Here is a 27810-nt window from a genome sequence, read left to right as displayed (position 1 = left end):
GGGAAATCTCCAAGCGCATCGTGGCCGACTTGAACCTGTAGGCTGCCACCTGGGATGTGGTTGTTAAATATTTTGCTGCAAAACAATTTGGTCAGCGTGGACCATTATCGAACAATATTTATGTAAATAATGTTTTTTCATTAATCGTTTTTAAGTTATGCCCACATTCCGAGTATGCTATGAATTTTCCGAGTAGTTAGGAAGTCGACTCTGAGCCCTTTCTGATAGCGCTTGAGAGCTGATCATCAATGCACGCATTAAGTTAGGGTGACACAGGGTAGTTCCATGACATACTTAGCTGTGTACATAGGTACTTGTCGGATTGTTATTCTGGCTAGTCCACTAGGGATGTACCCGACGGTAGAGTTTCAGGATGGGGATCTCAGGACCAAGAGCTCGATGGTAACACGAAGACGCAGGGGCTTAAACAGGTTCGGGCCGCAATGAGCATAACTCCCTATGTCCTGTGTTCAGGGTTGTATTAGGGTTTGTGGAATGCTGCGAAAAAGAGGAGTCTCCCTATGGGTCTTCCTACGCCTCCTTTATATAAACTAGGAGTTGTAGGGGTACAAGGAATGATATGCTCGGGTTGTTTTACAAGGAAGGAGGTCGGTTAAGATCCCTAGATATCCGAACTTCTAGCTGGAGCCTCTCATCCTGATCCACTGGAGATCCTTTCTGCACACAGCCGAGTCCTACACGCCGAGTAGTCGTAGCCAAGTCACCGAGCAGGGTAGTCACCCATGTTCGGGGACCCCACTCAGCAGGGAGGTACATAGATCTACCTCCATCAGTACTGGACTAGGTTGTTCTTATCTAACTGGTCGGAGTCTGAGTGGCGGCTAGCTAGGTGGCCGAGACACAACCCCCAAGCTTGTTGGAAATGACTCGGTAGTGAACAGTGAAGATATTATATGATAAATAACATTGAACAAACTTTATTGAATGAGTAGATAGGTACATAGCTTTGTATTTTCCTATGCTTCTAAGGATAGAAGCGGTGCAGGTGCTTGATATTCCATGGGTTGCCCACGTCGGTGCCTTCTTTTTGTTGTGAGCAGTAAGTTCCTGGAACCACTACGCTGCTAACGATGAAGGGTCCTTCCCAGGGGGAGGATAGCTTATGGGCACAAGTTGTCGACTGGATTCGTTGTAGAACTAGGTCGCTGATGTTGAAGTCTTGCTCTTTTACATTGTGATCATGATAGCGCCGGAGCTGCTGCTCATATCTCGCATGTTGTAGGGAGGCCGTCAGGCGGTGTTCCTCTATCGAGTCATTTCAGCTTCGCTTTCATCATAGTTCTGGATGCGCGGAGCACCAAAAGCTATGTCTGATGACAAGATTGCTTCAGAACCGTACACCATGAAGAATGGTGAGTAGCCGATGGCCCGACTTTTCTGCGTGTAGAGTCCCCAAACTACTCTGGGTAGTTCTTGGAGCCACTTGGGACCGTATTTTTCGATCGGATCGAAAATTTTGGCTTTGAGCCCCTGGAGGATCAAGCCGTTGGCCCTTTTGACCTAGCCGTTGCATCTGGGGTGCTCCACAGAGGCATAATAGACGTCGATAAAGCTTTTTTGGCAGTAGTCCCAGAATTCGGAACCCGTGAACGAAGTACCCAGATCATTAATGATCCGATTAGACACTCCAAACCGGTGTGACATTTCATTGATGAACTTGACCGCCTTGGCTACTGTGGTGGCCGTCACGAGTTTGACTTCAATCCACTTCGTGAACTTGTCGATCACCACGAATATGTGATTTAACCCACCGATAACTGTCTCGAGGGGTCCCACCGAGCCGAGTCCCCAGCAGGCAAATGGCCAGGAGGATGGTATCATCTGTAGGGCATGAGCCGGGATGTCCTGCTGCTTGGAGAAGAACTGGCACCCGGGACATCGCCTGATGAGGTTTCGGGCATCGGCCAGGGCCATAGGCCAGTAAAAGCCTCATCGAAAGGCTTTGCCCACAAGGGTGGAGGCTCCTGCGTGGTTGCCGCAAATGCCTGAGTGGATCTCACTACGGAGTCGGACTCCTTCATCCTGTGCGATGCATTTGCATAGGGTTCATGAAGATGCCGAGTGCTTGAACAACTTGGATCCGATGACGATGTAATTGCTCGACCGACATGAAAGATTCTCGTGCTCCATTCCTTTGGGGTAGCTTTTGTTGTTCTTGATGAAGTCAATGATGGGGGAGCGCCAATCGGTGTCGAGGGTTAGAACCTGCTGCCCTATGGCCGGGACCAAGTCGGGCTTTGTAGGAGGTTCCCCTTCCATCTTGACCGTAGGGCTGTTGAGTGCTTGAACGAACACACCAGGTGGTACGATGGACCACTTGGACTTGAGCTTGGACAGAACGTCCGCCGCCATGTTGTCTTCCCTGGGGACGTGGTGGAACTCCAGACCATAGAACATAGCTTCGAGCTTCCTGATCTCCTAGCAGTAGGCATCCATGTTCTCCTTGGTGCACCCCAGTCTTTGTTGACTTGCTGTATGATGACTTTGGAGTCGCTTTAAGCCAACAAACGCTTTATGCCGAGTGTGACGGCGATTCGGAGACCATGAATGAGAGCTTCATACTCAGTAGCATTGTTGATAGCCTTGAAAAGTAATTGGAGGACGTATTTGAGTTGTTCACCTTTCAGGGAGATGAAATGGACTCCAGCGCCGGCTCCGTCACGGTTGAGGGCGCCGTCGAAGTATATGATCCAGTGCTCGAATCTGGTGTTGGGTGGAGGGTCTTGGATCTCGGTCCATTCAGTGACGAAGTCGGCCAATGCTTGAGACTTGATGGTGGATCGCGGCGTAAACTCAATCGTGAAGGCGCCGAGTTCTACTGACCATTTGACGACTCGGCCATTGGCGTCCTTGTTGTGCAGGATGTCGCCAAGTGGATAAGATGAGGCCACCTTGATCTTGTGGGCTTGGAAGTAGTGCCAAAGCTTCCTTGACGTGATGAGGATGGCGTACAGCAGCTTCTGCACCTATGGGTAGCGTGCCTTCGACTCGCCGAGTACTTCGCTGATGAAGAAAACCGGTCGCTACACCTTGTAGACGTGACCTGGCTCATCTCGCTCGATGACCAGGACAGTGCTCACCACATTGGTGGGGGTGGCGATGTACAAGAGGAGGACTTCCCCATCTTCTGGTGCTGTTAGGACAAGTGGCGAGGTGAGAAAATCCTTGAGCTCCGGACGGGACACCGAACACACACTTGGTTGGATTGAGTTTCCATTTGAATTTCCTGAGATTTTCAAATGTTTCAGAGAGATCCGTAATGAACTGATCATTATGTTTTGTCTTGACGATGACATCATCGACGTAGGCCTTGGCATTGCGCCCGATCTGCCCCTGGAGGCATCTATGATTGGCCTTCTAGTAGGTGGCGCCGGCATTATTGAGGCCAAACGTCATGGTGTTGTAGTAGTAGGCCCCGAAAGGGGTGATGAAGGACGTCTTCTCTTGATCCGACTCCTTGAGGGCTATCTAGTGGTACCCTGAGTAACAGTCAAGAAAAGAGAGGAGAACGCACCCGGTCGAGTTGACGACCTGATCGATGCGTGGTAGAGGAAAGGGGTCCTTAGGGCAGTGTTTGTTGAGATTGGTATAGTCGACACACATTCTCCATTCACCATTTTCCTTTTTTACAAGGACTGGGTTTGCCAGCCAATCTGGTTGTGTGACTTCTCTGATAAAACCAGCAGCGAGGAGCCGGGTTGCTTCTACCCTAATAGCCTCCTTTCGATCCTGCACAAAGCAGCGGAGTCATTGCTTGATGGGTCTCGCCTTCGTGTCCAGGTCTAAGGAGTGCTCAGCCTCCTCCCTTGGGACTCCCGGCATGTCAGATGGCTTCCATGCGAAGATGTCCCAATTCTCCCGGAGGAAGGAGGTGAGCACGCCTTCCTATGCCGGGTCGAGGTTGGCCCCGATCACGGCAGTCTTGTACGACTCTTCGTCCCGGAGGACGATGGTCTTGGTTGCCACGGCTGGCGCGAGCTGCGACTCGGAAGTCGACTCCTTGGCAGGGATCTGCTGCTGGTCCACTGGGAGGTTCTTTGGTTCCTGGGCAACAAGAACCGAGTTCCTGGAGCGTTCCAGGGTGTCGGAGAGCTCGATGTTCTTGGCCTCGCACGCATAGGAGGTCTGCAAGTCTCCGTAGACCGAGAGGACCCTTTTTGGAGCTGTGTAACACCTGGTTTATAAAAGAACATAAACCGAGCAATCATATACGTGCCAGGATCAAGTCACACGTATATACAACAGAATGAACAGTATATCATAGCACATATCACGTAAAAAGGCATAATAAAGCGAATACGAATGTTATTTATTACATTAATGACAAAATGTCTGATACAGCGGAAGCGAAGTACAAAAAAATACGAATAAAGCTCTCCGAAGCTGAAGCAGGGCGCCACAGGGACGTCGACTGGGAGACGAACACCTAGAAGTCCTCGTAGTCCTGGTAGCGCTGGACGAACTCCCTCGTGTCGGCAGGAACTGAGCAGCAGTAGCGTAGCCAAGAGGAAAAAGTAGAGAAGAGGCAAGAGTGAGTACACAACTTGTACTCAACAAGTATAACACAAACTATGAGGCTCTAGGCTGGCTGACTCAACTGCATTAGCTTTTAAGTGTTGGCAAGATTTTATTTAAGCTATTTACTACGAGTTGATGAATTACCATTAACCCAGTTACATAGTAATTAATCAAGTTTAAACAGGTTACTACTGAGAACCAAACCGAAACCAAGCCACCAAGGTAACCCCGAGAAGCACCTCCCTCGTCAGAAGGAGATAACTTCACTAATCAAAAGGAGGATCTGAGCCGCTCATAACCGTGAGCACGGCTAGTATACCAGTTTTACACTCTGCAGAGGTTGCACATCTTTACCCACAAGTCGTGAGCTACGCCAGTTGTTCATCACACTTCCTTAGGTGAGATGGCCAGCGACTCACTACGAGGCCTTTAAAAAGAATCTCGTTGGTAAGGCGTAACCGCGAGAGTTAGGTCGGCGACGATGGGGCCCACCTCCGGGGGTACAAGCACAGGAGCGCAATCCAAGCACAGACCAAGCCGGAGGAGCAGGGACCATTGAAGCTTACTACTCTTGCCCCGCAGGTAAGTTACTCCAAACCAAAAAGATCTAATTATTACGCCAAGTCTATCCCATTCTAGCCTTGTGGTAGCGCTGTTGTCCCAGGTTGTCGCTCTATGAACCGGTCCTTATGGAGAGTGGCCAACCAAGCACTAAGCACCGTGCTGGCCCCCTAAACCATGTTTCTACAAAAACAACTTTTAACGAGACGTGAGCCACTCAAGCCACACAGAGTGCCACTCTCAGAATTAAGTTCAAGTAAACCATTAATCAAATTAATTAAAAAGGACCAGAGTGTGTTATAGCGCAGCAACCTAGCACAACTAACCAAAATGCAACCCAAGGATATATATAAAGGATATAAACTGGCTAGGAAATCCTTAAAGGCATACAGTATTAAAATGCAGTATGAAATTGTAATTAAAAGTGATAGGTTGTTCATATTATACTTGCCTTCCTCGTACTGCTCTGTCTGCTGCTCAAAGTGCTCGGAAGACGGCTGCTCCGGGTACTGGTACTGGGGCTCCTCAGATGGATCAACGTCTACTCACGAACACATGGCCAAAACAATGCACAAAATAAGCATACAGGCAAACACTAACAAAAAGCTAAGAAACAGTACATCAATACATAAAAACAGCACATTAAACTAGTCTAAAACTATTCTACGCGTTACAACGATCGCGTAGACATAAAGAACGCTAAAAACGGAGCTAAAACGCATTTTCTGGGCTAAAAACAAGTTCTAGGGGGTTATTTGTAAGAAAACTGAAGTTCCAGGGACTTTTCTGCTAAAACCGAGGGTCTAAACGTAATTAAACTAAAGCTTCAGGGTCTAACTCGCAAAAACGTCAAGCGTGGACTGCGGGTACTAAATCTAGAAAGGTCAGGGGGCTATGCGCTAAAAATCTGGGCCTCAGTGTAAATATTTTTACACTATATAGGATCGCGGGTTGAATAGAAGAGAGTCCAGGGACTCTTATGCAAAATAGCCAGGCCGAAACGGTAAGTTTGGATCTCAGCCGTAGGGTTAGGATCTGGCGGCTCAGATCTAAAAGATCCTAGATCTAATCTTGGACACTCTTTCCAGATCGGACGGCTCTAGGCGATTGGGGCGTGGGGCGGCGGCGAAGCTCACCGGAGCGGAGCTCCCGCGGCGGCGGGGTCGCCGGAGTGAGCGAATCCGGCGCTCCTGGGCTCATTTTAGGCTGCGGGCTGGTGCAAAGGAACTAGGGCGGCGTGCGTAACCCACTGGGGTACCTAGGGAGGTGGTGCGGGATTGGGAGCATGGCCCTCGACGGCGAGGGCGGTTCGGCGGCACACCGGCGAGAAATCTCGCACGGGGCAGGGACAGACCGAGGGAAAAGAAGGCACGGGGAGTTTCGTTACCGCGGCGTGAAGCTCTGGGACCACTTGGCTGGGGAAGGGAGGCGACGGAGGGCCGGAGCGGGCGCGGCGGAGCTCCGAGCTTGGCGAGGATATGGCGGCGCTCGTGGAGAAGGTCGACGCAGGCGGGGTCTCCTGGCTTCTGATCTTCACGAGCGGGGTCTGCGTCTAGCTGCGAAGCCAAGGAGATGATTAGCGTGGCAGGAGGGACACTGGCGGCATGGAAACTCGGCGAGGGTTCACCGTGGCGGGGATCCGACGTCGTGGCGGCGCTAGACTAAGGTTTGGGCTGCGCTGCGGGGTGGGATGGCGGGCGCAGAGGGTTGCGGGTGCCAATTAAAGGAACCCCGGGTCCCTCGGCGTGCGGGTCTGGCGCGGGGCTCGCCGGGGATCTCGGCCGGAGATCGCGGCGGGGCGTTACGCGCGCGCGGAGAGAGGAAGGAGGAAGGGGATGGCGCCGACAGGTGGGCCATGCTTGTCAGCCGGAGGTGCGAGCGCTGGCAGGTGGGCCGGGGTGCCGTGCGCGGAGCTGGGCGTGGCGTGCAGGGTGACGCGCGGAGCGGGCCGGGGCGCGTGCGCGTGCGGCAGGCCGAGCGGGCGCGGGTGGAAGCGGGAGCGGGCTGGGCCGAAACGGAAGAAGGAGGGGAGTGGGCCGCGGCAAGGGTTGGGCCGACTTGGGCTGCTGAGATGGGCTGGTGGGTTTGGGTTTTGGGTTCCTTTCCTTTTCTAATTCTATTTTCTCTCTCTTCTATTTCTAATTCAAACAAGGTTTGAATTCAAAAGTAAATTTGAATTCAAACACACTCAAACAATTAAAACTATGCACCAGCATGAATGCAACACAAAAGTTTAAACCTATGGTAAAATTTTAATTACTTAAAGAACAAAATTGAATTAAATGCCCTACTAAACACAATAAACCTTAGAAAATTAAATAAAGCCAATTAAATTTATTAATAAATGCCGAAATTTAAATTAGGGTGTTACAAGCTGGCATCTTCAGTAGAAGATATGTATGGCTGGGGATCGCCATGAACTTGGCGAGGGAGGGTCTTCCCAGGATGGCATGGTAGGAGGTCTCGAACTCGGCGACCTCAAAGTTGATGTACTCAGTGCGGTATTGGTGTCTCTCATGCTCAATCTGAATAGGTATTCTGCAAGCGCACAGAATTCACCGGTGTAGCACTTCACCTTGGAGTATTCCAGGGTATCGTGAAATCCTCAGGGAAGCACTATGGTAAAGTGTATCGTAAATTGCATTGACAATCCTTACTGAAGTTATCGACCGACTAATTCAGTAAGGGTAAGCCAGATAACTGATGAGGTTTGGTGCCGATTAGGCGTCTCAGTGTTTTTTGGGCAACTTTTGATACGAGACAGTCTCGGTTTGGAAGGCGGTGTGTTTTGTTTATTAAAGTAGGTTTCTTAAGATAGAATTGTGCTTTGCCGTAGTCGGCTAGGATTGTGTCAATGTGGGGTATAAATATGAACCCCTCGACTATTGTAAAGATTGATACACATCCAAACAAACAAACTTTGCTCTACTTGCAATTTACTTTCACGTCGGTGACTTCGCCATCTTTTTTGTTTTCGCGAGTTCTTTCAAGCTGACCAAGGATGCCTCACATTCGAGCGACTTGGTTTGCTAGTAAGTCTTCGTTTACCGAGTAAATCTGAGCTTTAGCTTCCAGGCGCATCGCTGTGGCTTCGTTCAGATCTATTCAAAAATTATCGAATTTATCTAAGCTTTGACCTCGGGCGCATCGCTGTTTTCTTGTTTAGATTCATTCACAAACTACCCGGCTTAGTGATCTGTTTAATCGGCTATAAGCTCCTTGTTTATAACGATAAATCCTGTAAAGCCGATTAGATTGAATCATAAGCTTAGCTTTGTCCAGATACATACATTCGTGCGTTTGTACATTGTTACCCGGCACGTGTCGGCTTTAGGTCTAGCCGTCTAATTGCTTGTCGGCATCGGCAGCTCATTGCCGATCCCTTGCAGATCGTTTCTATTACACACTCATCATACCCGATCTTTTGTCGTCTTCTATATCGGCAGAGCCTTGCCGATACCCCGCGTAAGAGTGATTCGGAAATCCAGCCGATACACTCATGAATTTGACTGTTTGCTGTTTTCTTGTCAATTTACAGGTCAAATTGACTGGCACGCCTTGGTTCAAATCTATTGCTATCCGGGCTTGGCGTATGGGGCTCCTGGGCTTGGTGTGTGATCATCTCGCGTCAACACATCTTTTGGCACGCCCGGTGGGACAAGAAATATCAAGATGTCAACTGAAGGGAAAGCAGAGATTTCTGAGCATAACCATATCCCGATCGACAAGGAGAAGCTGAAAGAAGAACAAAAAGTAGAACTCCGGGCGGTCGTGGAAGCTTTTGAGCAACAGTGCCTCTTATCCTACAGCACCAACAGAAGTGGAGAGGTAATCAAAAAGTACAATTTTCCTAATCTTCCACCCTACAATGAGTCATAGAAGGAGGATTGGATGATACATCAGATGAATCAGGCGATCGGACACGCTTTTGTGAATCATGCTCCGATCATGGCTAACTATGTCCACAATGTTGTGCTCAAGACGCTGCAAGACAGGGGAACACCAGGATTCATGGGACCGGCCTATCAATAGGCTAGTCAGATGGTCTTTTCTCCCACTGGATCGGCTGTTGGGACATCACAGATCCATCCTCAAGCTCAGACAGATGAGGGTGTCCTAGATGCACAGCCGATTAGTATTGTAGCGTCAACTCAGTTTCGTCCTGTGTACACCAATTCTACGCCAATGGCTACATATGCACAGGGAAGCTTCATGACAGGATACCCAGCTGGTTGGGATCCAACTACTGGACTTGGTATGCCTCTAGAATACATGATTCCATCTCCAATAGGGCAGCCAAGTACATCGGCTTCTCAGTTGATGAATCAGCAAGTCAATGCGTCGGCTCCACAGTCGACCCAGCCTCAAGATACCACACCAGCTTCACAACCGGCAGTTACATCTATGTCAGTACCTTCGCCAGCAATTCCAAGCAACGTGTCGGCCCCATGGCCGACACGTCAACAACAGAATCTGGCTATGATGCTGCAGCCCAAGTCTCCTACAGAAGTTGGCAAACAGGATTCCACATGCCAATGGAGTCACCTGGGTTTTCCATGATCTTGCAACTGGTTTTGTGCGTCACGTGAACGTGCCTCCTGTAGCACAACAACAGCCTAGTCAGAGGTCAGCATAGGGCAGTCATGGTAATGAGATGGTGCTCTACCAATCACCATCCAATCAACCCCCTCAGCAAGTCGCACAGACTGCATCGGCTGCTCAGCCGATGACTACACCAAACGTCCAACCGGCATCGGCAGCCTTGCCGTTCACTCCACCAGCACCATAGACAGCATCAACTGGTGGTCAACAGATTGACTAAGCATCCAAGATTGCTGAGGTGATGAGAGATCAGTTTGGTTTGAAGCCAAAGCAGCAGAATCTGATGTACAGAACTCCGTACCTAGCTGCTTATGATCAGTTGCCATTGCCCCACAAGTACAAGCTTCCAGATTTCACCAAGTTTTCTGGACAGGGGGAAGTCTCTACAGTGGAACACATCCACAGGTTTATTATATAGTGTGGAGAAGTAGCTCAGCAAGAAGCATTAAAAGTGCGTTTGTTTTCTATGTCTTTGTCTGGATCGGCCTTCACGTGGTTCCCGACGTTGCCAGCCAACTCCATTATATACTGGGCCGATTTGGAGAAGCAGTTCCACCAGTTCTTCTACTCTGGTATAGAAGAGATGAAACTAACCGATTTGACCAACCTGAGGCAAAGAAATGATGAATCGGTCGCTGCCTTCATTTAGAGGTTCAGAGATGTCAAGAACCGATGCTTTAGACTGGTTTTGTCTAATCAGCAGCTTGCAGAAGTTGCCTTCCAAGGACTCCTGCCACACATCAAGGAGAAGTATGCTTCCCAGGAGTTCTATAGCATCAGTTAGATGGCCAATAGGATGACAGGGGAGGCAAGACCGTATGAGCAGAAGAGAAACAACTTTCAGAAGAAAGTGAATTTTATTGACTGCTCAGATGCTTCTGATTCAGATGATGATCAAATGGTGGGATCGGTTGAGTGGGTTCAGAACAATAAGAAGCCGATCTCATGTCCTTTCGGCAACAAAGAACCTGAGAAGTATGGGTTTGACATTACCAAAGCTGACAAGATCTTTGACCTGTTACTGTCAGAGGGGCAGATTAAGCTGAAGCCGTATCATACAATCCCGACAGATCAAGAGTTGAAGAATATCAAATACATCTCATAACAAGAATGAGTGCAAAGTATTTCGTCAGCAGATACAATCGGCTATAGAACAGGGTAGGCTCAAGTTTGAGACACCCAAAAAGCCGATGGAGATTGATGGGCATCCATTTCCAGCAAACATGGTGGATGTTGGAAAGAAAGGAAACACATTACAAACAAAGATGCTCATATCGCAATCGGCAAAGGAATCTGGTGCTGTTGATCCCAAAGCACAGATAACGGCCGATGAAGCCAAAGATAAAGAGCCCAGTGCGATGATCGTGAGCGAGTTCTGTACGCAGCAGGACAGCTGCGAGGGGCAGCTTTGGACTGGTGGGAGTCCCACCCAGTTCATGACCGCGAGGCTCTCACTTGGCTCCAGTTTCGAGAGCGGTTCCGCAGCCACAACGTCCCCGCGGGCGTTATGAAGATGAAGCAGAAGGAGTTCCTTGCACTGAAGCAGGTAACCTTAATCATTCAGCGGTTTCTTTTGAGCTAATGCCCCTTGTTCTATCCTTATGAATCTTGAGTTAATCTTTCGATATCTATCTGTCTTTGTCACTTCAGGGGACTATGTCGGTCACGGAGTATCGTGATCGCTTTCTGCAGCTCGCTCGCTACGCCCCTGCCGATGTTGCGGATGACCGCAAGAAGCAGGAGCACTTCATGGAGGGTCTTGAGGACTACCTCCAGTACGCGCTGCTCAACCTCCGCTTCGACGACTTCAACCATCTGGTTGACAGCGCGCCCAACATTGAGCGCAAGCACTTGGAGATGGAGGACAAGAAGAGGAAGATTGTCCCCGTTGCTTCCGACAGCAACACTCGTCCCCGCCTCCAGCAGCCCCAGCAGTACCAGCAGTAGTACCGGCCTCCTCAGCAGTACCAGCAGAGGCCACCGCAGCAGTACCCGCCTCGACAGCAGCAGGCAGGTCAGGGCCCGAGGTTACCAGCACCTCCGGCTCGTGCTGCTCCACCGGCACCGCAGGCTCCACGTCCGGCAGCTCCTACCGGACAGCAGGCTCAGGGACCCGCTCGTACCTGCTTTCACTGCGGCCAGCCGGGGCACTACGCCAACGCTTGCCCCCGGAAGGCGCAGGCGGGACAGCAGGGGCGTCCAGCTCAGCCCAGGGCGCCACTTCAGGGCAGAGTGAACCACGTGACGGCCGAGTCAGCGGCCGAGGCTCCCAACATGGTTATTGGTACGTTCATGGTTAATTCATATCCAGCTACAGTGCTTTTCGATACTGGTGCTACGCATTCCTTCATTACTCAGTCTTTTGTCGAGCATCATGGTATTCATACTAGCACATTAAAGAGGTGCCTGTTAGTATCTTCACCGGGAGGACAGTTGAGGTCTCACACTTACTGCCCGAGGGTCAGTGTTTCCTTGAGGGGAGTAGAGTTCTGTACTGATCTGATGGTGCTAGACACCAAGGGCATTGATGTCATTCTGGGAATGGAGACTCTGGCCAAGTGGGGAGTTCGGATAGATTGTGCTCAGAGGACAGTCTTGCTATCAGCTTCCAGTGGCCAAGAGGTTGTTATCAGTGCAGTGGAGCCTTCTGGATTTCTTCATCAGATGGGGGCTAGACCCACGGACAGTATTCGCATGGTGTCTGAATTCCCGGATGTCTTTCCGGATGATCTGCCAGGTATGCCGCCTGAACGCGCCATTGAGTTTTGTATTGATCTCTTGCCTGGCACAACTCCTATTGCAAAGCGGCCCTACCGTATGGCACCTATAGAACATGAAGAAGTTAAGAAGACTATTGATGAGTTGCTAGCCAAGGGCTATATCCGTCGCAGCTTCTCTCCTTGGGCTTTTCCATTGTTGCTGGTAGATAAGAAGGATGGCTCGAAGAGGATGTGTGTCGATTATCGGGAGCTGAATGCAGTCACTATCAAGAACAAGCATCCACTGCCCCGCATTGAGGATCTCTTCGATCTGCTTCGAGGTGCCCGTATATTCTCGAAGATTGATCTTCGTTCGGGTTATTTTCAGCTGAGGATCCGTCCTGGGGATATTCCGAAGACGGCATTCACCTGCAAGTACGGGCTATATGAGTATACGGTCATGTCCTTCAGCTTGACTAATGCCCCGGTTTTCTTCATGCATCTGATGAATATGGTTTTCATGGACTATCTGGATGTCTTTGTGGTGATTTTCATTGATGATATTCTGATCTTCTCCAAGACAGAAGAAGAGCATGAGGAGCATCTGAGGCTTGTGTTGCAGAGATTGAGAGAGCATCAGCTGTATGCCAAGTTCAGCAAGTGCGAGTTCTGGATTGACGAGGTTCCATTCCTCGGTCATGTTATCTCTCAGGGAGGCATTGCTGTTGATCCGAGCAAGGTGAAGGATGTACTCGAGTGGGAGACACCGCAGACAGTAAAGGAAGTCAGGTCTTTCTTGGGCTTAGCTGGATATTATCGGAGGTTCATTGAGAATTTCTCCAAGATCGCGAAGCCTTTGACTTCTTTGCTAGAGAAGAATGTGGCATTCATATGGACTGATGAGCGTCAGAGGGCCTTTGATGAGCTGAAGAAGAGGTTGACTACGGCGCCAGTCCTGACTCTGCCTGACCAGACGAAGAGGTTCACGGTATATTGTGATGCTTCGAAGGATGGTCTTGGGTGTGTTCTGATGCAGGAGGGCAGAGTGATTGCTTATGCTTCATGGCAGTTACGTCGGCATGAGCTGAACTATCCCACTCATGATCTTGAGTTAGCCGCAGTTGTGCATGCTCTGAAGAATTGGAGGCATTACTTGTATGGGCAGCGGTGTGATATCTACACTGATCACAAGAGCCTCAAGTACATTTTCACGCAGAATGAGCTGAATATGCGGCAGAGAAGATGGCTAGAGTCGGTCAAGGATTATGACCTGGAGATTCACTATCATCCGGGCAAGGCCAATGTTGTAGCAGATGCTCTGAGCAGAAGAAGTTATGTCAACATGGCTGTGGCTTTCCAGATGCCTCCAGAGTTATGTGAGGAGTTCGAGCAGTTGAGTCTGGGCTTCTTGCATCATACTTCGAGTACAACATTTGAGGCAGTACCGACTCTAGAGTCAGAGATCAGGCAGCATCAGAAAGATGATGAGAAGCTGCAGGAGATCCGTGATTTGCTCAAGAAGGGCAAGGCTCCTCATTTCAGAGAGGATGATCAGGGTACCTTGTGGTACAAGAACCGGATCTGTGTGCCAGATGTGAAGGATCTCAGGAAGTTGATTCTGAGTGAGGCCCATGATACAGCATATTCTATTCATCCGGGCAGCACGAAGATGTATTATGATCTGAAGGAACGTTTCTGGTGGTATGGGATGAAGCGTTCAGTGGCAGAATACGTGGCTATTTGTGACACCTGTCAGCGTGTCAAGGCTGAGCATCAGAGGCCAGCAGGTCTATTACAGCCTTTGAAGATTCCAGAGTGGAAATGGGAGGAAATCACTATGGACTTCATTGTGGGATTGCCTCGTACTCAGAAAGGGTACAACTCTATTTGGGTAGTAGTGGATCGATTGACGAAGGTTGCTCACTTCATACCAGTGAACGCTACTTACTCTGGTGCTAGACTTGCAGAGTTGTTGTAACACCCGGTTTATAAAAGAGCATAAACCGAGCAATCATATACGTGCCAGGATCAAGTCACACGTATATACAACAGAATGAACAGTATATCATAGCACATATCACGTAAAAAGTCATAATAAAGCGAATACGAATGTTATTTATTACAATAATGACAAAAAGTCTGATACAGCGGAAGCGAAGTACAAAATACGATAAAAGCTCTCCGAAGCTGAAGCAGGGCGCCACAGGGACGTCGACTGGGAGACGAAGCACCTAGAAGTCCTCGTAGTCCTGGTAGCGCTGGACGAACTCCCTCGTGTCGGCAGGAACTGAGCAGCAGTAGCGTAGCCAAGAGGAAAAAGTAGAGAAGAGGCAAGGGTGAGTACACAACTTGTACTCAACAAGTATAACACAAACTATGAGGCTCTAGGCTGGCTGACTCAACTGCATTAGCTTTTAAGTGTTGGCAAAATTTTATTAAAGCTATTTACTACGAGTTGATGAATTACCATTAACCCAGTTACATAGAAATTAATCAGAATTAAATATACTACTACTGAGAACCATACCAAAACCAAGCCACCAAGGTAACCCCGAGAAGCACCTCCCTCGTCGGAAGGAGATAACTTCACTAATCAAAAGGAGGATCTGGGCCGCTCATGACCGTGAGCACGGCTAGTATACCAGTTTTACACTCTGCAGAGGTTGCACATCTTTACCCACAAGTCGTGAGCTACGCCAGTTGTTCATCACACTTCCTTAGGTGAGATGGCCAGCGACTCACTACGAGGCCTTTAAAAAGAATCTCGTTGGTAAGGCGTAACCGCGAGAGTTAGGTCGGCGACGATGGGGCCCACCTCCGGGGGTACAAGCACAGGAGCGCAATCCAAGCACAGACCAAGCCGGAGGAGCAGGGACCATTGAAGCTTACTACTCTTGCCCCGCAGGTAAGTTACTCCAGACCAAAAAGATCTAATTATTACGCCAAGTCTATCCCATTCTAGCCTTGTGGTAGCGCTGTTGTCCCAGGTTGTCGCTCTATGAACCGGTCCTTATGGAGAGTGGCCAACCAGGCAGTGAGCACCGTGCTGGCCCCCTAAACCATGTTTCTAAAAAAACATCTTTTAACGAGAAGTGAGCCACTCAAGCCACACAGAGTGCCACTCTCAGAATTAAGTTAAAGTAAAACATTAATCAATTTAATTAAAAAGGACCAGAGTGTGTTATAGCGTAGCAACCTAGCACAACTAACCAAAATGCAACCCAAGGATATATATAAAAGATATAAAGTGGCTAGGAATGTCCTTATAGGCATACAGTATTAAAATGCAGTATGAAATTGTAATTAAAGGTGATAGGTTGTCCATGTTATACTTGCCTTCCTCGTACTGCTCTGGCTGCTGCTCAAACTGATCCGAAGTCGACTGCTCCGGGTACTGGTACTGAGGCTCCTCAGATGGATCAACGTCTACTCACGAACACATGGCCAAAACAATGCACAAAATAAGCATACAGGCAAACATTAACAAAAACTAAGAAACAGTACAACAATACATGAAAACAGCGCACAAAACTATTCTAGAACTATTCTACACGTTACAACGATCGCGTGGATATAAAGAACGCTAAAATCGGAGCTAAAACGCATAAACTAGGCCTAAAACAAGGTTCAGGGGCTTATTTGTAAGAAAACTGAAGTTTCAGGGGCTTTTCTGCCAAAACCGAGGGCTAAAACACAATTAACGACTAAATCTGAGGGCTAGCGTGCAAAAGGCCAGGCGCTGGACGGCGGGCTCAAAATCTAAAAAGATCAGGGGTCTAAGCGCTAAAAACCGGACCTGGATCTAATTGTTTTTGAACTACCAGGGACGGCGGGTTTATTTCAAGCAAGCTGGGGGGCTCTTATGCAAAGTTAACAGGCCGAAGCGGTACCATCTAATCTGGGCCGGCGGTTTTAGATCTGACGGTCCGGATTAGATCAGTATCTGATCTAATCTAGCCCGCTGAAAGCTAATCGAGCGGCTCAGGACAAAGAGGCGCGCGGGGTGGCGGCGCTCGACCGCCGGCGGCCCTGTCCGCGGCGGCGCGGCACTAGGCTCGCCGGAGTTCGCCGATTTCGGCCCTCCGGGGGTCAAATTGACCCGCGCCTGGGGCTGGGGTGATCTACGCGGAGCTTGTAGCCCACCTGAGGCCCATGCGAGTCTTGGGGAGGGTCTGAGCGGTGCGAGCGAGGGCTGCGGCGGCTCTGCACGGCGGCTCTCGCCGGCGAGCGGTGTTCTGAGTCCCAGAGTGGACTACAGGCCAAGCTATTAAGCGAAAAAGTACCAGGGGGGCTCTGGGGTGCTCACTGAATCCTTGGGTCGGCCGGAGTTGTAGCGCAGGCGGTCGGCGACGAGGACCGGCGGCGTGGTCAGGGCGGAGCTCGCGGACAAGGCGGTGTCGTGGTCCTCCTGGCTCCGGATCTCCACTGGCGGCCTCGTGGGGTTCCTGCGAACGCGTGCAGGGGGTCAAGAAGGCTCGGAGGTGGCCGACGGCGAGCAATCGCGGCGGCGGGCCGACTTACCCGCGGCGGCGTAGGGCTCTGCTCCGCGCTGAGCTCGAAGGGCGGCGGCGGATAAGGTTCGCGGCGGCTGCGGGATGGGGTTGGCGTACAAGGGGGCCGTGGTGTGCGATTTAAAGAAGGGGCGGGATCTCGGCGTGCGGGTCGGGCAGGAGATTCCCGGCGGGGATTGCGGAGCCGTTGCTGCTCTGCGCGGAGGCGGGGGAGACGGTCCTGGCAAGCGGGCCCGGGGGCTCAGCGAGAGCGACGCCCGCGCGGGCGGGCGACGCGGGCTGCGGGAGCTGGCGGACGGGTGGGGGGCGTACGCTGGGCCGGCGTGCGTCGCGGGCCGAGCGGGAGCCAGTGGGCCTGGCGGGGAGAGAGGGAGTGGCTGGGCCGCGCCGGACTGGGCCGCGGGAAAGGAAATGGGCCACCGGGGTTAGCTGAGCCCGCGTGGAGAGAGAAAGAAGGGCTGGGCTGGGTTTTCCTGGGTTTTGGGCTTGCTTTGGGGTTTGGTTTGGGTCTAGCTTTTCCTTTTCTATTTCTATTTTCTGGTTTTCTTTCTCCTATCTAAATCTAATTCAAACAAAGCTATTTGAATTCAAATAAAATTTGAATTCAACTCCTATGCATTCAAACAAAATAAAGCCATGCACCAGCATGAATGCAACAAAAATTTAAACCTATGATAAATTTTAATTAATTAGGAACAAAAATTAGATTAAATGCCAACTAAACACAATAAACCTTAGAAAATTTAAATAAAGCCAATTTAATTTATTAATAAATACTGAAATTTAAATTAGGGTGTTACAGACCCTACCCCCTTAAAGAAATCTCGTCCCCGAGATTTAGCTGGGCTGGCTAGCAAAGAGATCTGGATAGGTCTTCTTCAACTCATCTTCTCGCTCCCAAGTAGCCTCAGCTTCACTATGGTGACTCCACTGAACTCTGCACATCCTGATGCGCTTGTTCCGAGTAACCCTCTCTGATGTCTCCAGAATCTTCACCGGATGCTCAGTATAAGTCAGATCCTCCTGGACATCTACTCCATCCAGGGGTGCCTGCTCCTCGGGTACTCGCAGACACCTCTTCAGCTGAGATATATGAAAGACATCATGAACTCCTGAGAGACTGAGAGGTAACTCCAGGCGATAAGCAACTTCGCCTTTCCGCTCTAGCACCTTGAATGGCCCCACATACCGAGGTGCTAACTTCCCTTTGACATTAAATCTGCGGATTCCTCTCATCGGAGACACCTTCAGATACACATAATCACCAACACTGAAAGTCAGGTCTCTCCGTTTGCCATCAGCATAGCTCTTCTGCCTGCTCTGTGCAATCCTCAGATTTTCTCGCACAGCCTGAACCATCTGCTCTGCATCATCTATGATCTCAGGACCGAAGAGCTGCTTTTCACCAATCTGATCCCAATAGAGAGGAGTCCTGCATTTTCTGCCATACAATGCCTCGAAGGGAGACTTCTTCAGACTGGCCTGATAGCTGTTGTTATATGAGAACTCAGCAAATGACAGGCACTTATCCCAACTAGTACCATACTGAATAGCACAAGCTCTCAGCATATCCTCCAACACTTGGTTGGTTCTCTCTGTCTGCCCATCTGTCTGAGGGTGATAAGCCGTACTGAAACGCAGCTTCGTATCCAACGAATCATGGAGCTGCTCCCAGAAACGAGAAGTGAACTGAGACCCTCTGTCAGATATGATCTTCTTGGGCACACCATGTAAGCAGACAATCCGAGAGATGTACAACTCTGCAAGTCTAGCACCGGAGTAAGTAGTGTTCACTGGAATGAAGTGAGCAACCTTCGTCAGGCGATCCACTACTACCCAAATAGAGTTGTACCCTTTCTGAGTACGAGGCAATCCAACAATGAAGTCCATAGTGATTTCCTCCCATTTCCACTCTGGAATCTTCAAAGGCTGCAATAGACCTGCTGGCCTCTGATGCTCAGCCTTGACACGCTGACAAGTGTCACAAATAGCCACGTACTCTGCCACTGAACGCTTCATCCCATACCACCAGAAACGTTCCTTCAGATCATAGTACATCTTCGTGCTGCCCGGATGAATAGAGTAAGCTGTATCATGGGCCTCACTCAGAATCAACTTCCGAAGATCATGCACATCTGGCACACAGATCCGGTTCTTGTACCACAAGGTACCCTGATCATCCTCTCTGAAATGAGGAGCCTTGCCCTTCTTGAGCAACTCACGAATCTCCTGCAGCTTCTCATCATCTTTCTGATGCTGCCTGATCTCTGACTCTAGCGTCGGTACTGCCTCAAATGCTGCACTGGAGGTATGGTGCAAGAAACCCAGACTCAACTGCTCGAACTCCTCGCATAACTCTGGAGGCATCTGGAAAGCCACGGCCATGTTGACATAACTTCTTCTGCTCAGAGCATCTGCTACAACATTGGCCTTGCCCGGATGGTAGTGAATCTCCAGATCATAATCCTTGACCAACTCTAGCCATCTTCTCTGCCGCATATTCAGCTCATTCTGCGTGAAAATATACTTGAGGCTCTTGTGATCAGTGTAGATATCACACCGCTGCCCATACAAGTAATGCCTCCAAATCTTCAGAGCATGCACAACTGCGGCTAACTCAAGATCATGAGTAGGATAATTCAGCTCATGCCGGCGTAGCTGCCGTGAAGCATAAGCTATCACTCTGCCCTCCTGCATCAGAACACACCCAAGACCATCCTTCGAAGCATCACAATATACCGTGAACCTCTTCGTCTGGTCTGGCAGAGTCAGGACTGGCGCCGTAGTCAACCTCTTCTTCAGCTCATCAAAGGCCATCTGACGCTCATCAGTCCATACGAAAGCCACATTCTTCTCCAGCAAAGAAGTCAAAGGCTTCGCGATCTTGGAGAAATTCTCAATGAACCTCCGATAATATCCAGCTAAGCCCAAGAAAGACCTGACTTCCTTCACTGTCTGCGGTGTCTCCCACTCGAGCACATCTTTCACCTTGCTCGGATCAACAGCAATGCCTCCCTGAGAGATAACATGACCGAGGAATGGCACCTCGTCAATCCAGAACTCGCACTTGCTGAACTTGGCATACAACTGATGCTCTCTCAATCTCTGCAACACGAGCCTCAGATGCTCTTCATGCTCTTCCTCTGTCTTGGAGAAGATCAGAATATCATCAATGAAAATCACCACGAAGACATCCAGATAATCCATGAAGACCATGTTCATCAGATGCATGAAGAAAGCCGGGGCATTAGTCAAGCCGAAGGACATGACTGTATACTCATATAGCCCGTACTTGCAGGTGAATGCCGTCTTCGGAATATCCCCAGGACGGATCCTCAGCTGAAAATAACCCGAACGAAGATCAATCTTCGAGAATATACGAGCACCTCGAAGCAGATCGAAGAGATCCTCAATACGGGGCAGCGGATGCTTGTTCTTGATAGTGACTGCATTCAGCTCACGATAATCCACACACATCCTCTTCGAGCCATCCTTCTTATCTACCAGCAACAACGGAAAAGCCCAAGGAGAGAAGCTGCGACGGATATAGCCCTTGGCTAGCAACTCATCAATAGTCTTCTTAACTTCTTCATGCTCTATAGGTGCCATACGGTAGGGCCGCTTTGCAATAGGAGCTGTGCCAGGCAAGAGATCAATACAAAACTCAATGGCGCGTTCAGGCGGCATACCTGGCAGATCATCCGGAAAGACATCCGGGAATTCAGACACCACGCGAATACCGTCCGTGGGTCTAGCCTCCATCTGATGAAGAAATCCAGAAGGCTCTACTGCACTGATAACAACCTCTTGGCCACTGGAAGCTGATAATAAGACTGTCCGCTGAGCACAATCTATCCGAACTCCCCACTTGGCCAGAGTCTCCATTCCCAGAATGACATCAATGCCCTTGGTGTCTAGCACCATCAGATCAGTACAGAACTCTACTCCCCTCAAGGAAATACTGACTCTCGGGCAGTAAGTGTGAGACCTCAACTGTCCTCCCGGTGAAGATACTAACAGGCACCTCTTTAATGTGCTAGTATGAATACCATGATGCTCGACAAAAGACCGAGTAATGAAGGAATGCGTAGCACCAGTATCAAAAAGCACTGTATGTAACACCCTAATTTTAAATTTCAGTATTTATTAATAAATTAAATTGGCTTTATTTAATTTTCTAAGGTTTATTGTGTTTAGTTGGCATTTAATTTAATTTTGTTTCATAAGTGATTAAAATTTATCATAGGTTTAAATTTTTGTTGCATTCATGCTGGTGCATAGTTTTAATTGTTTGAGTGTGTTTGAATTCAAATTCAAATTTGAATTCAAACTTGTTTGAATTAGAAATTAGAGAGGAAAAACAAAACCCTTCTAAGACCCAAAACCCAGCCGGCCCATCTCCTCTTCCCTTCGGCCCGCTCCCACACCCGGCCCAGCACCCCCGCGCGCACTGCAGCAACGTGCTCGCCTCAGCCCAGGTCCAGCGCCGCGGCCCACTCCTCGCCACCCCACGCACGGCCCGCGGCCTACTCAGCTCGCCCCAGCGCGTCGCCCGCACACACGCCCCTCTCCCACCGACGCCCCGGGCCCGCCTGTCATCCCCTTCCCCGCCCCCTTCCTTCTCTAGCGCACCAGCCAAGCCGGTCTCCCCGCCGGAGATTTCGCCCGCGCCCAACCGCACGGAGGCCCAGGATCCCCGCCGGCCCCTATTTTAGCACCCCACGGACCCCCCCCCTGCACATATCCACGCCAAGTGCCGCCACCAACCCTAGCCGCCGCTCCAGGACAGCTCCGCCATCGCCGCCGGTAAGTCGCTGCGCCACCTCAATTTCTCACCGCCGACGACCACCTGTGCCCTCTGACCCCTGGAATCGTTTCGCAGTGCCGCCAAGAGTCGCGCCGTGCCGCCATACGCCCTGAGAAGCCCCGCTCCGACCTGTCCCTGAGCTCCGCCCCGTACGCCGCCGCCGGTCTTCGCCGTCGAGCCCTGCGCCGGACTCGCCCTTCGATCCAAGCCCTCGGTGAGCCACATCCCGGTCCGCCCTTCCTTTACGTGCTAATTTTTGGTAGCCGTAGCCCCCTGGAGCCATCGAACCGCCTACTCCGGCGAGTTCCCGGCGCCCAGAGCCGCCTCGCCGTCGAGGTCCATGCCCCCAGCCCTGCAGCACCTCCCTAGGCACCCTAGTGCGCTACCCATGCCGGGGCGGTGCTCCCCGGCCAGTCCACAGCCAAAACCGAGCCCTAGAGCGCTGCCTTGGCCTTCTCCGGTCACGCGCCGCCGCGGAGCAGAGACACTCCGGCGACCCAGCGCCGCCGGTGAGCCCCAATCACCTAGGGCCGTCCGATCTAAAATGTACGTCCAGGATTAGATCTAGGATCCTTCAGATCTGAGCCGCCGGATCCAGATCCAACGGCCCAGAACCCTAAATACCGGTTCGGCCTGGCCATTTTGCTAAAGAGTCCCTGGACTCTCTGCTAATCAACCCGCAATCCAGCCTTAGTCAAAAATAATTACGGTTAGGTCCCGGTTTTTGCACAAAGCCCCCTGACCTTTCTAGTTTTAGTACCCGCCGTCCAGGGCAGTTGGTTTTGCACGTTAGCCCTTAGATTTAATAGTTAATTACGTTTTAGTCCTCAGTTTTTGTAGAAACCCCCCTGAAACTTCAGTTTTCTTACAAATAAGTCCCTAGAACTTGTTTTAGGCCTAGTTTATGCGTTTTAGCTCCGTTTTTAGCGTTCTTTATATCCACGCGATCGTTGTAACGCGTAGAACAGTACTAGACTAGTTTAGTGTGCTGTTTTCATGTATTGTTGTACTGTTTCTTAGTTTTTGTTAATGTTTGCCTGTATGCTTATTTTTGTGCATTGTTTTGGCCATGTGTTCGTGAGTAGACGTTGATCCAGTTGAGGAGCCTCAGTACCAGTACCCGGAGCAGCCGTCTTCGGAGCACTTTGAGCAGCAGCAGGAGCAGTACGAGGAAGGCAAGTATAACATGAACAACCCATCACTTTTAAATACAATTTCATACTGCATTTTAATACTGTATGCCTTTAAGGATTTCCTAGCCACTTTATATCCTTTATATATACCTTTGGGTTGCATTTTGGTTAGTTGTGCTAGGTTGCTGCGCTATAACACACTCTGGTCCTTTTAATTAATTTGATTAATGGTTTACTTGAACTTAATTCTGAGAGTGGCACTCTGTGTGGCTTGAGTGGCTCACTTCTCGTTAAAAGATGTTTTTTTTAGAAACATGGTTTAGGGGGCCAGCACGGTGCTTACTGCCTGGTTGGCCACTCTCCATAAGGACCGGTTCATAGAGCGACAACCTGGGACAACAGCGCTACCACAAGGCTAGAATGGGATAGACTTGGCGTAATAATTAGATCTTCTTGGTTTGGAGTAACTTACCTGCGGGGCAAGAGTAGTAAGCTTCAATGGTCCCTGCTCCTCCGGCTTGGTCTGTGCTTGGATTGCGCTCCTGTGCTTGTACCCCCGGAGGTGGGCCCCATCGTCGCCGACCTATCTCTCGCGGTTACGCCCTACCAACGAGATTCTTTTTAAAGGCCTCGTAGTGAGTCGCTGGCCATCTCACCTAAGGAAGTGTGATGAACAACTGGCGTAGCTCACGACTTGTGGGTAAAGATGTGCAACCTCTGCAGAGTGTAAAACTGGTATACTAGCCGTGCTCACGGTTATGAGCGGCCCAGATCCTCCTTTTGATTAGTGAAGTTATCTCCTTCCGACGAGGGAGGTGCTTCTCGGGGTTTACCTTGGTGGCTTGGTCTTGGTTTGGATCTCAGTAGTAGTATAATTAAATTTGATTAATTACTATGTAACTGGGTAAATGGTAATTCATCAACTCGTAGTAAATAGCTTTAATAAAATTTTGCCAACACTTAAAAGCTAATGCAGTTGAGTCCGCCAGCCTAGAGCCTCATAGTTTGTGTTATACTTGTTGAGTACAAGTTGTGTACTCACTCTTGCCTCTTCTCTACTTTTTTTTCCTCTTGGCTACGCTACTGCTGCTCAGTTCCTGCCGACACGAGGGAGTTCGTCCAGCGCTACCAGGACTACGAGGACTTCTAGGTGCTTCGTCTCCCAGTCGACGTCCCTGTGGCGCCCTGCTTCAGCTTCGGAGAGCTTTATTCGTATTTTGTACTTCGCTTCCGCTGTATCAGACATTTATGTCATTATTGTAATAAATAACATTCGTATTTCGCTTTATTATGTCTTTTTACGTGATATGTGCTATGATATACTGTTCATTCTGTTGTATATACGTGTGACTTGATCCTGGCACGTATATGATTGCTCGGTTTATGTTCTTTTATAAACCGGGTGTTACAGAGTGGTATCAGAGCCATATCGACTGTAGGACGAAGCCTAGATAGAACTGGTCGAGTTTTAGGACTTCTTCTCTCCAATCCTTGACTGCTGAAACTATTTTACTATTATACCCCTTGACTTCTTTGACTTTTTTTTCTCTTCTTGCCTTGATTTCTCTCTCTGAAGAATAGTTTCGTAGATTTTGGCCTGAATCAGTCATCCGACCACCATGAGTTAGCTAGGTGACCCTTTTATAATAATACGATAGCACGTTCTGCGACGCGTTGTGTTAGTCGAGTCTATTGCTAAACTCGGCTAAATCGTGAAAATTGTCTGCTTGTTATTATGCTACATGGTTGATTTGGATTTTTGACTGATTGCATAGCTTAGTAGTTTAAATTTGTTTAAAGAAAATCACTCAGATGTTAAAGTTAACTAATTAATAAAATGACTTAGATCGTTGGGGGTAAAACCATCAACTCTATCCTGTCTACTTTATCATGGCTGAGTCTTTTTCCGCAAAGAGTTATCATATCCATCTGAATTTATTCCTGCAATATCCTTACTCGTGAAATCTTTTGTTCAAATCAGATGGTGAACACCAGGAGCACCGGTTCAGGTTCTGGCCAGCAGCAGGGTCAGAACAACCAGGGTACTGGGATCCCGATGCCTCCACCTTTGACTCCGGAGCAGTACTTCCAGCTCCAGATGCAGATGATGGCTACCCTGAACAACACTGTTCAGGCTCTTCAGCACGCTCACACTCAGCCTCCGCCTCCTCCACCGCCGCAGCCTCGCGACAGGCGTGCTGAGTTCCTGAGGGGTCACCCGCCGACGTTCTCTCACACGTCCGACCCTCTTCAGGCTGACGACTGGCTCCGTGCAGTGGAGCGTCAGCTGGACATCGCCCAGTGCGATGATCGTGAGCGCGTCTTGTACGCAGCAGGACAGCTGCGAGGGGCAGCTTTAGACTGGTGGGAGTCCCACCCAGTTCACGACCGCGAGGCTCTCACCTGGCTCCAGTTCAGGGAGCGTTTCCGTAGCCACAACGTCCCCGCGGGCGTTATGAAGATGAAGCAGAAGGAGTTCCTTGCACTGAAGCAGGTAATCTTAAGTATAATCATTCAGCGTTTTCTTTTGAGCTAATGCCCCTTGTTCTATCCTTATGAATCTCGAGTTAATCTTCCGATATCCATCTGTCTTTGTGAATTCAGGGGACTATGTCGGTCACGGAGTATCGTGATCGCTTTCTTCAGCTGGCTCGCTACGCCCCTGCCGAGGTTGCGGATGACCGCAAGAAGCAGGAGCACTTCATGGAGGGTCTTGAGGACTACCTCCAGTACGCGCTGCTCAACCTCCGCTTCGACGACTTCAACCATCTGGTTGACAGTGCGCTCAACACTGAGCGTAAGCACTTGGAGATGGAGGACAAGAAGAGGAAGGTTGTCCCCGTTGTTTCCGGCAGCAACACTCGCCCACGACTCCAGCAGCCCCAGCAGTACCAGCAGCAGTACCGGCCTCCTCAGCAGTACCAGCAGAGGCCACCGCAGCAGTACCCGCCTCGACAGCAGCAGGCAGGTCAGGGCCCGAGGTTACCGGCACCTCCGGCTCGTGCTCCACCAGCTCCACCAGCACCGCAGGCTCCACGTCCGGCAGCTCCTACCGGACAGCAGGCTCAGGGACCTCCTCGCACCTGCTTTCACTGCGGCCAGCCGGGGCACTACGCCAACGCTTGCCCCCGGAAGGCGCAGGCGGGACAGCAGGGGCGCCCAGCTCAGCCCAGGGCGCCAGCACAGGGCAGGGTGAACCACGTGACGGCCGAGTCAGCGGCCGAGGCTCCCAACGTGGTCATTGGTACGTTCATGGTTAATTCATATCCAGCTACAGTGCTTTTTGATACTGGTGCTACGCATTCCTTCATTACTCAGTCTTTTGTCGAGCATCATGGTATTCATACTAGCACATTAAAGAGGTGCCTGTTAGTATCTTCACCGGGAGGACAGTTGAGGTCTCATACTTACTGCCCGAGAGTCAGTGTTTCTCTGAGGGGAGTAGAGTTCTGTACTGATCTGATGGTGCTAGACACCAAGGGCATTGATGTCATTCTGGGAATGGAGACTCTGGCCAAATGGGGAGTTCGGATAGATTGTGCTCAGAGGACAGTCTTGTTATCAGCTTCCAGTGGCCAAGAGGTTGTTATCAGTGCAGTAGAGCCTTCTGGATTTCTTCATCAGATGGAGGCTAGACCCACGGACGGTATTCGCGTGGTGTCTGAATTCCCGGATGTCTTTCCGGATGATCTGCCAGGTATGCCGCCTGAACGCGCCATTGAGTTTTGTATTGATCTCTTGCCTGGCACAGCTCCTATTGCAAAGCGGCCCTACCGTATGGCACCTATAGAGCATGAAGAGGTCAAGAAAACTATTGATGAGTTGCTAGCCAAGGGCTATATCCGTCGCAGCTTCTCTCCTTGGGCTTTTCCATTGTTGCTGGTAGATAAGAAGGATGGCTCGAAGAGGATGTGTGTGGATTATCGGGAGCTGAATGCAGTCACTATCAAGAACAAGCATCCACTGCCCCGTATTGAGGATCTCTTCGATTTGCTTCGAGGTGCTCGTATATTCTCGAAGATTGATCTTCGTTCGGGATATTTTCAGCTGAGGATCCGTCCTGGGGATATTCCGAAGACGGCATTCACCTGCAAGTACGGGCTATATGAGTATACAGTCATGTCCTTTGGCCTGACTAATGCCCCGGCTTTCTTCATGCACCTGATGAACATGGTTTTCATGGACTATCTGGATGTCTTCGTGGTGATTTTCATTGATGATATTCTGATCTTCTCCAAGACAGAAGAAGAGCATGAGGAGCATCTGAGACTCGTATTGCAGAGATTGAGAGAGCATCAGCTGTATGCCAAGTTCAGCAAGTGCGAGTTCTGGATTGACGAGGTTCCATTCCTCGGTCATGTTATCTCTCAGGGAGGCATTGCTGTTGATCCGAGCAAGGTGAAAGATGTGCTCGAGTGGGAGACACCGCAGACAGTGAAGGAAGTCAGGTCTTTCTTGGGCTTAGCAGGATATTATCGGAGGTTCATCGAGAATTTCTCCAAGATCGCGAAGCCTTTGACTTCTTTGCTAGAGAAGAATGTGGCTTTTGTATGGACTGATGAGCGTCAGATGGCCTTTGATGAGCTGAAGAAAAGGTTGACTACGGCGCCAGTCCTGACTCTGCCAGACCAGACGAAGAGGTTCACGGTGTATTGTGATGCTTCGAAGGATGGTCTTGGGTGTGTTCTGATGCAGGAGGGCAGAGTGATAGCTTATGCTTCACGGCAGTTACGCCGGCATGAGCTGAATTATCCTACTCATGATCTTGAGTTAGCCGCAGTTGTGCATGCTCTGAAGATTTGGAGGCATTACTTGTATGGGCAGCGATGTGATATCTACACTGATCACAAGAGCCTCAAGTACATTTTCACGCAGAATGAGCTGAACATGCGGCAGAGAAGATGGCTAGAGTTGGTCAAGGACTATGATCTGGAGATTCACTATCATCCGGGCAAGGC

At 50.0% G+C, this 27810-nt stretch overlaps 1 protein-coding gene across 1 annotated transcript in view; it reads right to left on the bottom strand.

Annotated features, from left to right (window-relative positions):
• Positions 1–3906: 3906 nt before the first annotated feature.
• LOC120662531 overlaps positions 3907–27810 on the bottom strand; it is a 59203-nt gene continuing 35299 nt past the window's right edge. Inside the window, exon 2 of the mRNA XM_039941661.1 lies at positions 3907–4195. Within this exon, the coding sequence (XP_039797595.1) occupies positions 3907–4195 (289 nt within the window). The remainder of the gene's footprint in view (positions 4196–27810) is intronic.

The sequence above is a fragment of the Panicum virgatum genome, chromosome 2N, assembly GCF_016808335.1.
Source record: "Panicum virgatum strain AP13 chromosome 2N, P.virgatum_v5, whole genome shotgun sequence".
Taxonomy (NCBI): Eukaryota; Viridiplantae; Streptophyta; class Magnoliopsida; order Poales; family Poaceae; genus Panicum; species Panicum virgatum.
This window is presented reverse-complemented; position numbering and strand designations above follow the sequence as displayed.